At 45.3% G+C, this 16,857-nt stretch overlaps 1 protein-coding gene across 1 annotated transcript; it reads left to right on the plus strand.

The window, feature by feature from the left end:
* The first annotated feature begins 5,565 nt into the window (after nucleotides 1-5,565).
* On the plus strand, nucleotides 5,566-15,663 carry LOC148094632 (sterile alpha motif domain-containing protein 3-like). Its single transcript, XM_087837489.1, has 10 exons — nucleotides 5,566-5,637; nucleotides 5,924-5,933; nucleotides 7,160-7,274; nucleotides 7,612-7,800; nucleotides 7,885-7,972; nucleotides 8,892-9,056; nucleotides 9,164-9,373; nucleotides 9,845-10,010; nucleotides 15,039-15,118; nucleotides 15,266-15,663. The coding sequence occupies exons 1-10, from the start codon at nucleotides 5,566-5,568 to the stop codon at nucleotides 15,566-15,568; spliced, it is 1,398 nt and encodes a 465-aa protein (XP_087693615.1). The 3' UTR covers nucleotides 15,569-15,663.
* The last annotated feature ends 1,194 nt before the right edge of the window (nucleotides 15,664-16,857 follow it).

Below are 16,857 nucleotides of genomic sequence, written 5' to 3' on the forward strand. Positions count from 1 at the left end.
TGTGACAGGATTCCGTTGGTCCTTGCTGGTCATAGCAGTAAGAGGGGCCGCAATAGTTGCAAACTGGGGCACAAATCTTTGGTACCAGCCAACCAGCCCCAGGAAGGGGCTGGTGCGAGGCCGAGGGCAGTTCTGGATAAAATCCACTTTATCCATCTGCGGGCGCACCACACCTCTGCCCACTTGGTAGCCAAGGTAGCGGGTCTCCTGCCGTGCCCACTCACATTTAGAGGGGTTGAGGGTCAACCCTGCCTTATGGATTCTTCCCAGGACTTCGGACAGGTGCTGCTGATGCTCTTCCCAGGTGTTGCTGAAGATCACTACATCATCCAGGTAGGCGGCACTATAGGGGTCACACCCCTGTAGTAATTTGTCCATCAGCCTTTGGAAGGTGGCCGGAGCCCCATGTAGCCCAAATGGCATCACCGTGAACTGGAACAGGCCGGCAGGTGTCCTGAAGGCGTTGTACGGTCGAGAAGACTCCTCCAGTGGCACTTGCCAGTAACCTTTGCACAGATCCAGGGTGGTGATGTACCTGGCCGCTCCAATCTTCTCCAGCAAACCCTCGATTCGAGGCATGGGGTAGGCATCAAACTCTGAAATGGAATTAAGCTTCCGGAAATCAATGCAGATGCGTAGGGAGCCATCTTTCTTGAAGATGATGACCACCGGGCTACACCACTCTGAGCAGGACGGCTCTATCACCCCAAGACCAGCATCTTCTCCTGTCACAATTTATCCACTAAGTGTTGTGGAACCTGGTATGGACGTTGGGATGTCCATCCTTTAGGCATATCACATGTTCGACAAGGGTGGTCCTGCCGGGGTTAACTGAACACAGAGATGGAGTCTACCGAAGGATTTGGAGTAGCTCAGCAGCCTGCTGTGGGGTAAGATGAGTCAGCACCGGAGACATTGGATCGGCTCCCTGCTCGGGTTCTGTCTTCCCTTCTCTTGGCACTTCTCTTGCCATCAGAGCTTTCGCAGTGGCCTGGTGGGCACGCTCTTCCCATTCTTTCAGGAGATTCACATGGTAAGTCTGCTTCGGTTTCCTCTTTTCAGGAAGATGAATCTCATAGGTCACTGGCCCCATTCTGCGAAGAACCTTGTATGGCCCTTGCCATTTCGCCAGAAGTTTACTGTTGGCTGAGGGGAGAAGTAACAACACCTTTTGACCAGATTGAAATTCACGTTGCCGGGCCTATTGGTCATACCAGGTCTTCTGGCTTCGTTGAGCGTCTCGCAGGTTGACCTCGGCCTCTTCATGGTATCTCCCCAACCGATCTCTCATTTCCAGCACAAATTGCACCACTCCTTTATCATTTGGAGCAGAAGCAGGAGACTCCCGACCCTTCCGGAGGAGATCCAACGGCCCCTGCACATCCCAACCATAGAGTAGCTCGAATGGTGAGAAACCAGTGGAAGCCTGGGGAACTTCTCTGTACGCAAACAGCAGGAAGGGTAGCCACTGGTCCCAGTCTTTCCCAGTGTCTGACACAAACTTCTGCAGCATCCTCTTCAGAGTTTGGTTGAACCTCTCCACCAACCCATCTGTCTGTGGATGGTAGGGTGACGTCCTGATGGCAGAGATGCCTAGCTGGTTGTGGAAGAGCTGCATCAACCTAGAGGTAAAGTTAGTCCCTTGGTCGGTCAAAATCTCATCTGGTATCCCCACCCGGGAGAACAGCTGTACCAGTGCACGCAGAACATTGGGTGCCGTGAGCGCACGCAGAGGGAAAGCTTCTGGGAAACGAGTCGCATAATCACACACCACCAAAATGTACTGATGACCCCGACTATTTTTTACCAGACGACCCACAATGTCCATAGCTATCTTACGGAAGGGGGTGGAGATGACCGGAAGTGGCTGTAGCAGGGCCCTGTCAGACTTGCGAGCTGGACAGGTTTTCTGGCAGGTAGGGCATGTACGGCAATATTTTTGTATGTCTGTGTACATTGACGGCCAAAAGAAACGTGAGCTAACTCGCATATAGGTTTTTTGGCGACCCAGATGACCTGCCCAGGGGAGGGTATGTGCTAGGTGCATAATGAGGGGTCTACAACTAGAAGGTATCACAAGCTGTTGGTGGTCACCGTCAACAGCATACAACACATTTTTGTCAACAATGAACTTCTCTTTCCCTCCCCATTTTCCAGTTTCCCCTTCAGTCACATTAGCAAACAAAACTTTCAACGTTTCATCCTCCCTTTGCAACAAAGGGATATTTTCTGGTACATCGCATTTCATGCTCTTTGTGTCCGGCCCCTTTGACCATAGCTGCTTCTCAAAGCGGCGTTGGCAGCGGGATTTTCTTGGCCCATTAGTGCCACCCTCACACAGACTACTGTCAAAGTCTGGCAAGGGTTGGCATCCAGCCTTCGCCTGGGCTCTAGTGACCACTGGGCCAGACACATTTAATTTAGCATTCCCCTTATCCCCCACATCAGTCTCTGTCCACTGTTCTTCTTTTTCTTGCAGCAAGTCTATGAGTACAGGCAAGTCCATCCCCAGAATAACCTCTACAGGCAAGTTCTTTACCACCCCAACTGACAACAGGTAGGGCTGTTCATTAATAGTCACTGTTACCTCCACTTTTGGGTATGGATGTTTATCACCATGCGCACATAAAACTTCTTCCTGTCTGCTATAGTCCACACTGTTCACTGGTACCAAACTATGCTTAATTAAAGACATAAAACTACCAGTGTCCAGCAAAGCAGTAGCCTGCTGACCATTGACCTTTACTTTTTTATAGCGTTGCACATCCACTGGCTGGACCCTTGTGGGCTCCATCTCCAGCCGGGGTGCATAGCAGGCACCAGTGACTTTAGCCTTCCGGATAGGGCATACCGAGGCTTTATGACCTGGCTGCTGGCAATAATAACAAAGACAGTCCTTACCCGCTGCTCGTAAGTTTGATGCCTTGGGGTTTTCTGGTGGCTTTGGGTTGCTCTCCCTCTTCAGAAGACCCGATGATGGGAGTGGTGGTCGCTGTGGCGTCCCAGATGAGCATGCAGGTGGTGCTCCTTTACGCGCATTGAAGTACTGTGACACCAGCTTAGCAGCAGTCAGTCCATCTGCTGGCTCATGCTCCCTCACCCTGGTCCTCACCTCCCCTGGAAGTACCCGGATTAACTGCTCCAAGATGATAGCTTCTCCCATCTCTTCTTTAATATGCTGCTCTGGTCGGATCCAGCGCCGATAGAGGCCCTTCAGGCGATAATAGGTCTCAGTGGGGCTCTCACCAGGTGGAACTGTATTGGACCTTAACTTCTGCCGATACGTCTCAGAGGAAATGTCAAATTTGGTTAGCAACGCAGCTTTTAAATCTTCATAACGATTGGCTCTTTCTTCATCCATTGCAGTGTAGGCCTCCAACGCCTTCCCCGATAGCAGTGGAACCAGATGACCGGCTCATTCACTCTCTGGCCATTTCCAGGTTTTGGCAACTCGCTCAAAACTCCACAAATAGTTCTCAATGTCTTCCCCCATCTGAAAGGGTGGAATTTTCGGCCCAGCAGATCGCATCCACTTTGAGACTGACTGGATGAGGTTGTTGGTCACTGCTTTTGACTGAAGAGAGGGAACCTCCTCTGGGGGATCCCGGTATCCTCTTTGGTGTGCAGGTGTAGGCAGTACCATTCTGGGGCTGCTTGCTGTTGCGGTGCTTGGCGTGGCCGTTGCTGCTGTGGTGCTTGCTCCGGCTGGTGCTTGGGCTGGGCTTTCCTGACCAGCAAAATCTGAATGCAGCTGAGCGTTGGGAGGGGAAACAGTCCTCAGCCCCCTGAGTTCTGCCAACAAAACCTCCTCTCTCCTTTGCTGTCCCGCCAGGAAGTCCCTCATCATCGCATTTCAGCTCTCCGTTTGGGTCACGTGCTGAGGTTGAAGCTGTAGGCAATGCTGGACCAATCCTGCCAGAAACCTCCTCCTCCTCCTCTGCTGAAGAAGACGACGCCGGTACTGTGTCCCATGCCAGGTCCTCTGCTGTCTTCTCCACTGGAAGCTCATGCTGCTGGGACCGCAGCCCTGTGCGCTTAACTGGGAGGCGCGTTTTCCTCTTCCGACTAGCCATCCCACTCCTGACACCATATGTCGCGGGGTCCTCTCTGAAACTTCTCCCGAACAAATGCAGGCGTAGTCAGGAAGCATTCAGTGTGGATAGTTTATTCTGCCGGCCTCCCAGGTGCACAAAAGATTATTTACAAAGAAAATAGAAAACTAACTTAAGTCAACACAAAACAAACATCTATATACAAAACACAGTCTGCATGTTACCCTCTCTGTAACATCTCACCGAAAAACAGCCTTCTTTTTTACCCCATGGCCCCTCCCACTAGGCATAATCGTCATCTCTTTATTATTTCTTTTACCAAACACTCTTTTCTCCTCAGCTTATTTCCAGCTGTATTCCTACAATACATATATATGTAAATACAGACATTTATGGCCAATTCCAGGCAGCCTACAGTGTTTCACAATAACAAAAAAAAACAAACAAAAATAATGCAGTTCTCGTGACCTTTCAAGCGTGCCCGAACCCACTATTTGAACCCCGGAACACCATACCATCGGCTTGCATAACCACTCGTACAATCGGTGATCACAGCGAGTCTACGCGACCGACTTTATTAAAGGTAAGTGGGAAAAATATGTTGGCCACCCTCTGCGCCGCTCAAAATATACCTCTCACCCCTTTTTGTTTATCTGCCTGGTCGACGAAAAGACACGCAGCCACCGTAATTGTAGAAACTAATGGTGGTGGTGTGTGTATGCGCCCAGATCAGCTGTCTGTGGCCCGGGACGGTGTAACTCCGTCACTTACGCTTAGTGTGTGTGAGAGTATGACAACTGCTTAGTGCGTGTCAGAGTATGACAACTGCTTACTGCGTTTGAGAGTTTGACAACTGCTTAGTGCGTGTGAGAGGCAAAGAAGCCCCCCAGCCAGGCTGAGAGGACCCCCAGAGCCCCAGCAGCCACGGTCGATTACAGCGCCGGTGCAGAGAGCGCCCGCCGAGGAAACACTGGAGATATGACACAATAGGATATATACAGGGTAAAAAGATAAAATAAATAAGAAGGGATACAATATAAATGTAAATAGAGTAAGAAGATAAAAAATGAATAAGAATAAAATCGATAAATATTAGGTAAAACCTAAATTAATAAATAGAATAACAGGATAGAATAAATAAGCATAAAATAAATAAACGTCAAGTAAAAGCTAAATTAAAAAGTTGGATCTTGAGCCTGTTCTTAAAAACATGTACGTTCTCTGCGGCCCTGAGCTCCTCCGGCAGGCTGTTCCACAGATGAGGACCATACCACTGAAACGCTGCCTCTCCGTGAGTATGTGTCCTGACTTTGGGAACAGTCAAAAGGCCATGGACTGGCAGCCTGTCCAGGGTCTACCCCGCCTAAAAAAACAGCTGGGATAGGCTCCTGCACCCCTCCGATCCTTATGATGATAAAGTGGCTTGGAAAATGATTGAACAAAAAATAAATAAATAAGTTTTTGATGTCACAGAATAACAATGTAATGGCATTTTGTTTTGTTTTAACAGATCATGGCTCAGCAGTGGACTGTTGGAGAAGTATCTCTTTGGCTTGGGGAAAATGAATTGGCAGATTATCAACAGGTAAATGGACTGGTTCTTATATAGCGCTTTTCTACTCTGTCCGAGCACTCAAAGCGCTTTATACAGCTAATTCATTCACCCAATCACACAAGCACTTCTAAGCTTTAGTGCTAAGTATCTAACATTCATACACATTCACACTCCGATGGATGCATCGGAGAGCAACATGGGGTTAGTATCTTGCCCAAGGATATTTGGCATGCAGACTTGAGCAGCCTGGGATTGAGCCACCGACCTTCTGGTTAGTGGCTGATCCGCTCTGCCACCTGAGCTACAGCCACCCCAGGTCTTTGTAGGTGAGCATTTCTATGGATGTGCCATATCAGTGTCCACGGTGCTCCACAAGAAAACCAACATATGAAAAACTGCTGAAACATCAACAGATATACCATGAAAGTAAATGAGGATTCTTCATTGTCTGCAGACTAGAAGACTGTCCCAGAAAGTTTTTGTCTGTGAAATCTTTGAAAAATCACATAAGGAAGAAACATAAATATCAGAAACAAGGATTAGAGTCTGCCCCAGACTGTGACCCTGTCATCCAGGAAACTGTTGAATTTCCCCAATCATCTGAACGAGCTCTGAGTGAACTTATAGAGAACTTTACATGGGCCAGTTACACCATACACTGGTGTGTTTATACCCAAGCTGCATTTTCTGCTACATTATCCTCGGCTCATCCTTGATTATGGGTCACTCCGCTCTCATTGGTGCATGAGGTTTGAAGCCAGACATCAATTTTTCAAGACAGTAGCAAGAATCACCAATAACTATATTAATATTTGTCAGACTTTGGCAAAGAGGAATCAGCTTCGTCAATGCTGGGAGTGGCAGCCTGAATGGATCATCAGGAGCGATCATACACAAGCAGCAGTTAATAACTTATCACTTCAAGAACTTCCAGTGAACTTGCAGATTTGTTTGCAGAACTTGGAGACAGCCGTTACTGTGGATGAGAAACTCTGGACGAGTAAATGCATCATTTTAAACTCTGTAAAATATGCAGTTGGAGATTTCTTCATTTTGGAACTTGTGCATGCAGAGCAAATTCCACTGTTTGTAAAAAAAATAGTCCTGATTGTGTATATCAGGGCAAAATGGTTTCTTGTTGGAAGACTTTTTACAACACTGGAGTTTATAAGACACCTTCAATCATACCACATCAGAGAGACTGATGATCTGTTGATATTCAAGCCTGGGGATGAGGTAGACTTTCATGCTTTGGACGCATACAGATGTGATGGTCAAGACTTCATTACACTGATCCACCGACCTTTTAAGGCAGTTCATACCAAAGTTAGGTAAGATACATCCTAAACCATGACTTTTTAGTTAGGAATTGTCAACCACTGTTAAAATGATTTTAACCACTTTTTGGCTATTCCACATGTCTGTCATCATCTACAGTCACTAATGAACGCATAGCTGTCTTTTTAGTAATGTTTTATGATATTTTTATTCTTTATCTTCGAACATGCTCATTTCTGTTTTGATCGTGTCTTATTGTTTTTCTGTGACACAGACAATGAAATCGATGGATCGACTCTTCTGCAGATGACTGAAAGAATGAGTGAGCGTCTTTTTCCAAAAGTGAAAGACCAAGTGAAATTTTTGTCTGCTGTAGAGAAGCTGAAAGAGTGAGTCTTAAGTTGACTGGACATGATTCACTGAATTGTACATTCATACAATTCAGTGTTTCCCCTCCCCTAGGTTTACGGTGTTGGAGGGTGGGGGGCAAGGGGTTGACGCAAGCCCTGTACTGTTTCTCCAGCGTTGATGTGCATCACACACCCATTTACTTTCAAAATTGAAATGTCACAGCCACTCTTACTCTCTGTTATGATTCTGTTTCTGTAGTTCAGCAGCTGTTATTGTACGTTTTAAATATGCGGATATTCCTGATGCAGGATACAAGGACACGCATATTCATGTCTTGTAACAAACTCTAAACATACTTCTTACTTCTTCTTGCAGTGGAAGGCAACACAAAGAAAAGCATACTGTGTCAGCACTCCAACCTATGTTTAACTGCAAAGTGCAGTTTCCTCCAGCTGTGCTCACTGCGTTGACCAATAAAGATGCAGCACTAAAGTCACCCACCAAGAACAGACTCAAAAACATGCTTGTTCAAGCTCTGTTTGACCACTTGAGTAATGAGACAATGTAAGTCTATATATAATTAAGATTTGATTCATTTAAAATACAGTATGTACATCAGAATTTAAGTTCATCATTCAAAATTTGCAGGTATCCCTCTCATGTGCAGTATGTAGAGCTTCTGAGGACTGTCCTTCTGAGTTTTCCTTTCTTGAAGGAGAGTTATGGCTCTGGATATGTAAGTATTCCTGAAAAGCAAACATTGATAAAATTGTCCAACAAATTGTCTTTGAATTGCCTAATTATTGGCTAACGAGTGTAACATGCTAACATTTTCATTGTTACATATTCAGAGGTTATCTGTTCCCTTGTGGCCACTACAATACAAGTATTAGTATTGTGATTTTTGAGGCAGATCTCGTCCAGTATGGTCAAACAATAAATAAAATATCAATTGCTCTTTTAAATTAATTAATGTTTCATTTCTCTGTGAATTCTCAAGTGAATGGTGTGAAATTCAGCATTATATTAGCTCTGTTTGCCTTTGTATCAGGATAGTGTAGTTTTTGTATTTAAAAAATTAAATTTGAAAATAGGGCAGGGATAGCTCAGTAGGTAGTGTGGTTGCCCCATGATCGGAAGGTCAGGGGTTTGAATCAACTGAACGGCTACCCTGAGGTACCCTTGAGCAAGGTACTGTCCCTACACACTGCTCCCCGGGCGCCTGATTAGTGGCTGCCCACTGCTTCACTGAGTGAATGGGTTAAATGCAAAGAGAGAAATTTCCCTGTGGGGATCAATAAAGTATACATTATTATTTTTATTATTAAAAGGTAGAGGTATTAACATATAGACTGAAAGATCATGATGAGTATGCTTGTAGGACATAATGCCATTGATACTTTATCTAATCTTTATCTACCTTTTATAGTGTATGTAGCCAATCTAAGGTGCTCCAAACCTTTATATCATGTGTTCGATCAACTCCTAAGAGTTAAAGAAGAGATCTGTAAATAGGAACTAATTAGGTTATGACATGATTACAGCAAACCTACCAGCTTTATGTCACTCAAAGTTTTCTGGTAAATGTCTTGTATAAAGGGAGGACCTAGTTGCACCTATTTATGAATAATTAGTTACATTTTTATCGTTTGTAGGATGTTCTGCATGAGTCTCTCAGGAACAAGTTTAAAAAGGAAAGAAGACCACTAGTAGACGTAGAGGAAATTGAAAAAATGAGACAGAAATACTCAGTTCCAAATTCAGGAAGAAAAAGATCATCAGATATCCAGCCCTGTATCCTTTTGAAAAAACCAAGGCAAGTTAAATATGCTCAATGTTTGTTTGCCATTTTAAATTGTACATAAAAGTTAAAAGTATTGTTTTGGGTTTTTTTCTCTCAATATTTGCTAAACTTTTTAATAACCAGGATATCAATCCTCTTGACGATGGGGAGGATGAAAGTAGCACCGACCAACATGTATCAGTGATTAAGCAAGAGTGCCAAAAAACTAGGCCAAATGTGGATGTCATTCGAACGCACCTCAGGAAAATACAGAAGTACAGAACACACTACGTTCTTCAGCATACTACTGAAGAGGTTCTACGAGAATTCCCATGTCTCACTATCCCTGTTGTGGTGAGTGTTTTATCAAAAACTGCAGCAAAAAACAACAATAACAATAGTGCACGGCAAAAACACGAATATGTACTGATGTGCTGCACATTTATATAGACTTCTAATAATCACGTACCTACAGGACAGGCAAAGTGACTGAATCAGCAGATTTATTTCATGAGTAATAAAAGTACACTAACAGAACACTAACAGAAATTGCAACATTGACTATGTCTTTCTCTTTGGTTTTATTTTCATGCTACAGGATAATTTTGGACCAATCTGATGCCAATGATAGTTTTTTGGGAAGAATAGTCTAAACATCCCTTTTGCACAGCAATGTGTACTTGAGAATTAAAGTAAACAAATGCAAAATTATAATTTGTTCTCTAATGATAATTGATGTGTGAAATAATGATTGTTCTGGTTTGCTATATAATGGTATATATTATGGTACAAAGCTAATATGTATATGTTTATCCTTTATTTTAGCTTCTTGAAGAGGCTTCCATGTTACTTAAAACTGATGTGGACAAAAAAGTAATCCGAGGATTCAGTAAGTTGGCAGCGAAGCTTGTGTCAATAGCCCCAAACAGCAACCTTAAAAGCCTCTGCTTAAAATCTGTTGATGAGAGCCAGACAGACACTGAAAGAAAAGGTGAGGGCACTTGGCAATAATGGGCAAAAACATTTTTAACTCCTATCTCAGATACCACTTTTTAAGGTTTCACATACAGCACATTAGTAAACACAGTGTCCCTTACAATATCCACGGACGGACGGAAGGACGGACGGACTGAGTGGCTGGCTGGCTGGCTGGCTGGCGGAAACGACAACATAACATCAATGACACGACAAAGAACTGGTGAAACCGAGGAACTTAAATACACAGGTTGAATGATGACAATGATTGGAAACAGGTGAGTACAGGGCTGAACATAATCTGACTAATGACACAAGCTGACACGGTGAACAAACAGGAAGTGAAACAGGCAGTGGCAAAATAAACTGAACATGAACAAAACTGAAAGCACTGGGTCGATGACCCAGGAACCCTGACAGTACCCCCCCCCCCCAAAGGCCGGCACCCGACGGCCAAAAGAAAGAAAAACCAGAACAGGGCGGGTGGAGGGGGCCCAGGACGGAGGGACGGAGTCCAAAACAGAAACAGTTCAGGTGGGCGGCCACGTGGCCGGCGGCCGAGACGAGACGGTTCAGGAAGACGGCGGCGGCCGCTGAGCTGGTCCGGTGGGCGGCCGCGAGGAAGGCGGCGGCGGCCGCGAGGAAGGCGGCGGCGGCCGCTGAGCAGGTCCGGTGGGCGGCCGCGAGGAAGGCGGCGGCGGCCGCTGAGCAGGTCCGGTGGGCGGCCGCGCCGGCGATGACGTCCAGAACGTGGCTGGGGCGACGGCGCGGCAGCCGCAGGACCAGGCAAAGCAGAGGCTGACGCCGAGGCTGAGGCTGGCCCAGGCGAAGTGGAAGCTGAGGCTGGACCAGGGGAAGCAGAAGCTGAAGCTGAGGCTGAGTCTGGACCAGGCGAAGCAGAAGCTAAAGCTGAGGCTGGCCCAGGCGAAGCAGAAGCTGAGGCTGAGTCTGAGGCTGGCCCAGGCGAAGCAGAAGCTGAGGCTGAGTCTGAGTCTGGACCAGGCGACGGCACGGGAGCCGGGGGTGACAGAGCCACAGCTTTAGGGCCAGCGGGCGCGGAAGCCCCTGGCTGGAGACAGGCAGGGCCAGCGGGCGCGGAAGCCCCTGGCTGGAGAGCGGCCGGGCCAGCGGGCGCGGAGGCCCCTGGCTGGAGAGCAGGAGGGCTCACAGCTGGCTCTGGGTGCTGTGGCTGCAGGTCCGGGAACTGAACAGGGTGGTGGATGAGTGACTGAACTGATTGGACTGACTGGACGGGAGGCGACTGGACTGACTGGACGGGAGGCGACTGGAGAACAGGACACTGAGCTACAGGGGACGACTGGACTGACTGGACTACAGACTGGACAGACTGGAGGACGGGAGGAGACTGGAGGACAGGGAACTGGAGGACAGGAGGAGACTGGACTACAGGGGACAGGAGGACAGGAGGAGACTGGACGACAGGGGACAGGAGGGAAGGCTGAACAGCAGGTGAGGGAACTGACTGGAGTGAAAGCTGAACAGCAGGTGAGGGAACTGACTGGAGTGGGGAAGCTAAGGGATGAACAGAGGTTGGCGATGCTAATGGCTGAGCTAACGACAGAGTTACCGAGGGGGATAAAACTGCAGCCTGGGCTAATAAGGCTGGTGCCTGAGCAGGGGACACCTCAGCTAGCCTAACCAGTGATAGTGCCAGGGCGTGGAAAGCTGAGTGAGGAGGTGGAGGAAGTGGTGAAGTAGCAGGTGGACTGGTTAGCTCTTTCAAGCCTCTAGGGAGGTCAGGCTGGGTTGAGGCTGCCCTCAGCCTGGGCGCTGGGACAGGCACGGGAGGTGGCTGGACACCAGTTACCCCCCACCCGGGAAACAAGAGCGGATGTGGAGGTAGACTGCGTCGCAGCTGCCTTCTTCCTAGGAGCTGGCACAGGTGTGGGTGTAGGCTGGGCCCTAGCCATCTGAGGTGGTGAAACGGCTGAAGGGGAAGGCCGAATCTGGGCCGCCGTGCTGGTGGGAAATGGCTGAGTAATGGGTGTGAAAATAGTGACTGGGTGTGTGATACAGGCAGGTTTATCTGGGATTGTTCTGGTCCTTCTGCCACCACCATTTATAGTCTTTGGAGGAGCAGAGCAGAAAAACTCTTCCCAGTCTACAGAATCCTCCAGGAGGGAAACATCCCATGAATCAGAGATGAGTCTATTAGTTAATCTGGGTGAAGAGTCAAATGAGGAGGGTGGAAAACAGTTACCGGAACTCACCACCGGGAGTTGCTGAAAATAGTCCGTGTTATGGCGGCGTGTGCCCCGCTTTCTCCGGGAAGAGGAAGCGGGCGGGGTACACAGCCGAGCCTCTGGCGCGGGAGCCTCTGTTGAGCCGAGGTGGGAGGCATAGCCGCTGTGCCGTGGCGAAGTGGAGGATCCGGCAAATGAGGCAGGTGACGTGTGAGCGAGGAGCGGATCCGCGAGAGGGGGAGCCGCCGAAGCGCGGCGCGAAACGCCCACTCTCCGCGGCAGATGCTCCGGTGCATGGGAGGTAGCAGGTGGGTGAACGCGGCGTCTCCGAGGCCCGCCCAGAGCCAAGCGAGTGCCCTCGAAGACGTGCTCTCGCTCCGCGAAGAGCCGCTGTCTCTCCTTGAGCTTTTCCGCCCACAAGGAGAGCGCTGCCTCCTGCCGCTCAAAAAGGTCCGAGTCCGCTGGGTTCCAGTCGTGTCTTCGTGGCACGGGTCGTGTCATTCTGTCAGGCGTGGTGTGGAGGCGAGGAAGAAGGAACCCAAAAGCAGGACTCACAGGTAGGTGAAGACTGGTGTTTATTGTGATGGCGTGAGCAAACAGAACAGAGGTAGGAAATGGCTGGCTGGCTGGACGACTGACTGAATGAATGAATGAATGAAGGAAGGACGGACGGACGAACGGACGGACTGAGTGGCTGGCTGGCTGGCTGGCGGAAACGACAACATAACATCAATGACACGACAAAGAACTGGTGAAACCGAGGAACTTAAATACACAGGTTGAATGATGACAATGATTGGAAACAGGTGAGTACAGGGCTGAACATAATCTGACTAATGACACAAGCTGACACGGGGAACAAACAGGAAGTGAAACAGGCAGTGGCAAAATAAACTGAACATGAACAAAACTGAAAGCACTGGGTCGATGACCCAGGAACCCTGACAGACATTTCTCCTTTCTCGTCTCTGCACTGATGTACTTTAAGATTTAACTGATACACCCTCGATGCTACACAGCAAATCCAGCATGTCCAAATTAACACTGTCAGATTTGATTTCAACACTTTTAAAGTGTCTATATGGGTCCACACCAGAGAGTGTTAATTTAACTCTTTTTGGAGAGTTGGTATGTTAACTCTGATTTAGTGTTAAACACCAAATCTCTCTGGAGTTGATAATTTAACACTTGGTGTTAAGAGTTTATATATTAACTCTCAAAGAGTATTTTAGTTTAACTACGTAAGAGTTATCTTCTAATTAATTCTAAAAAGCGGGAATTTTACTGTTCTGAACTTCTAGAAATTTCTTTTGGAAATAAACATTTACTAAAAAGACGCAATGGTTTTTGAAAAACATTTATTCTGAACTGTGCACCACAATTTCAAAACATTTTCTGAAAGATGTAACAGTGTACATGTTCTCACTTTCATTAGAATTTCGTTTATCAAAAGGTCTGACATAGGTGAGCTGGTAAATGCAAATAACAGCATTCTCATCACTTATTTCAATAAATACAAAATACAATATGCATGTCCTTCATTCATCACTTTGTGGAACTTCAACGCACTTCTGCTCTCCCCCATATTCCATCTTCACAAGCATATCCTATGTGGAGATTGAATAAAAATTAGTTGACACTAATTAATGGCACAAATCAATTGCAGCACAGTAAAAAAAAAGGAATCCTCTTTGAGCCATTACTTGTGTAAAGTATTTTCCCAAAAGACAAGGACACAGGCAACAGGTAATACTGAACTAAATGTAAAACAACAACCTTTTTTATTTTTACCTAAACCGTGTGCAGAAAACTCTGGAGGAATCTAAGTGCTAACGTAGAACTCAGTCGGGACATCTGCTACTGCTGTTTGCTCGTTTTTTATGAGAGATCGTTTTCAGGCTTCAAGTAGCACCATTATATCAACATTTCACATTCTAGACATTGTTTTAAGTGTATTTGACCAAGAAATTTGACTGAAAATTCACATGCAAGCTTTTTTTCAAGGCTGTGGTATTTGCCCGCAAACAATACCTTTCAGCTAGCTAAAACAGAATATTATGCTATCAGCGAGCAACATGGCTAATGCCTTTCACACAGCTTTGTCTCAACTCCAAAGAGCCACAGAAGTAAAAGCTAATAACAATAATTGAAACAATCTTTGAAAACATGACTTACCAAGCATGGCAAACAACTCAAATATGTAGAGCAAAATGTTCTGAAACGGCTTCACTTCAGCTTCGATTGGAGCCGTGCTGGGGGCGGAGTCTGTGAATTTACTCTATTGGTGTCATAGCCCCTGTAGGAGTTCAGAGTTAAGAGGTCAAGAGTTAATGTTTCCATTGTAACACCTCCAGATTTGAAATAGAAACACTCATTTCTAACACTCGATTTTAACTACTATCATTTTACACCTCAGAGTTACATTAAAAGAATGTGACTCTACTTAGAGTAAAATTAACTCTAAGACTACTAACACCAAAACATTTAACACTTTTGAATTTGCTGTGTATATATATCTCTATGAGGATTTTCAGTCATTCACACAATGTTTATCCCAAAAAATGTTCAGTGGCAGCTAGACTTGCTCTGCAAGTTCTTTAGGACTCAAATTATTTAAAGCTAGCAACTTACAGAACTGAACAACATTTTGGGGGTTTTGTATAAATGCTTAACATTTACACTGAATTACACTGAAAAGTTAATTAGGTATACATTTACTGCACTAATGCTTATGTTCTGCAAGACATTCAACTCCTGATGAAGGTACTCATATGGCCTTTACTGCTTTGTATTAACAAAATTGGCCAGAAAATATTTACATATTTCTCTTTATTTTCCAGGTCAGATAGTAAACACAGCTGTTCTTCTCCTGCCATCTATTTTCAAAGAAAATGCCGCTCATCTCTCCGTCATAAATAAGGTAAATTTAGATTTTTTTTGGTATGGTGAGGGGGGGTCTAAAACTAATCCAGTATTTTACAGGAGTTTCATACTTTCATTGGGACACCTGTTGTTTATGCTTATTTAAACTATACTCCTCATTTCAAGAATTTAATTTCTGTTTCAGGATCCACACAGCCCAATACCTACAATCGTACTCAGCAGCAGTGACGGCAAGCCCTTGAGTGATTCAACTGAGGGCAATGTCCAGATGGATGGACAAAAAATGATTCTGGACAGTGGGGAAATTGACATTTCATTGGCGATGGGTATTGTCTTCTCCCTGTACCATAACTACAATGTTGCCTATCCAAGTGAACTAAAAAAGACATTTTGCTTTTTGGAGGCATTTGTTCTCAACTTGGGAACTCTGACTACACCTGTACCAGTAGCTGTGCAAAGAGTGGCAAATGCATTAAATATCTCCTAGATTGCCAGCATAGTGCAGGTGAGAGACTGAAATTGTCCCAATGTGGACTAACAAAGGACCATGAGTCCCACATTAAACTTAACTTACATAACTTAAGGCTGCAGTTCATTGATAATTTAAATAAAAAGATTGTTCTTGAAATAGTTTTACTGAAAATGCAAACATGCTGATGAAAATGTGTTGTTTAATTGTCTGTTATGAAAGTATTGCTATTTCTAATGTAATGATTGTTGTTTTATCTATAGTATAATATTTATATGTATTTATTTATAGTATAGTAAAGATATTCAATTATTACTGTTTAAATGACTTATATGCTATTATTAGTAGTGGTGTTGTGCTTAGCGTTAAAATGCCTTTTTGTCTTTTTCTGTAATACAAAGTGCCAATAAACCATTAATATATGTCTATGTGCTTGTATTTATTTTACCCTACTCTAGTTAATTCAATTTAAGATGCATTTTATTTTGAAAGATTTAAAATGGTTCTTTAAAGAACCACTCAGAAAATAGTTCTTCAAAGAACCATTAAAAAAAAAGGTTTTTTGAAAAACCTTTAAAGGTTCTTTAAAGGGGATTTTTTCAAGTTTTTGTAATGCGACAGGTTAAAGAATTAACATTCAGCTTACCCTCTGAAATGTCAGTGTGCATCTCAGATGTGTTGTTGTCATCAAGGATGATGTGACGTACCAGCCAATCCATCACCGCACCCAGCTGCAAAACTGTGACTCAATCTGCTGTGGTGGCATTAAAGTCCTGCCAGTTTACAGCGGCTGATTTGGTCCCTAAAATCCAGAGAGTAATTATTCATGGTAAGGAATTCATGTGGACACTAAGCGTGTGGGCAGGCAAGGACATTTAAACAGTGAGGCTGATGACCTACCATTTCTTCGTGTGACTGCTTCTGGTCTAAAAGGGACTCCAATACCAAAATCGATGAATTTGACACATAGAAATGCTGGATGATCAGGCGATGTGTCAAACACAATGTTTTCTGGCTTAATGTCTCGATGGTAGACACCCTTGGATTGCATTTCAGTGGCTGCATGTACCAGCTGTCTCATTATGACCAGACAGACAAATGAAAAATACGTTCAAATAATCAGATTTACATTGTCCATTAAAGTTTGCCATATATGTTATCTTGCCACTCGCTGACCTTAACCTCCCTCTCGTGCACAAAGGTTCTTCTGTTTGCCAGGTAGACTTCCAAGTCTATGTTTTTTTGGCCTTTCAAAGACCATGATGAGTTCGTCTTCCAAGTCATACCAGTCGTTTTAAGCGGGCGTC

This window comes from Neolamprologus brichardi, unplaced genomic scaffold (genome assembly GCF_056152115.1).
Source record: "Neolamprologus brichardi isolate AB-2024 unplaced genomic scaffold, ASM5615211v1 NODE_ptg000033l+_length_6344489_cov_1, whole genome shotgun sequence".
Classification (NCBI taxonomy): domain Eukaryota; kingdom Metazoa; phylum Chordata; class Actinopteri; order Cichliformes; family Cichlidae; genus Neolamprologus; species Neolamprologus brichardi.

What these genes read in the sequence shown, in the direction of transcription:
- LOC148094632 (XM_087837489.1), top strand. Translation starts at nt 5,566, where the DNA reads ATGGCTCAGCAGTGGACTGTTGGAGAAGTATCTCTTTGGCTTGGGGAA. An exon ending in CACTTGAGTAATGAGACAAT is followed by an intron (nt 7,801 to 7,884) that starts GTAAGTCTATAT and finishes CAAAATTTGCAG; the next exon opens with GTATCCCTCTCATGTGCAGT. An exon ending in GTCTCACTATCCCTGTTGTG is followed by an intron (nt 9,374 to 9,844) that starts GTGAGTGTTTTA and finishes CCTTTATTTTAG; the next exon opens with CTTCTTGAAGAGGCTTCCAT.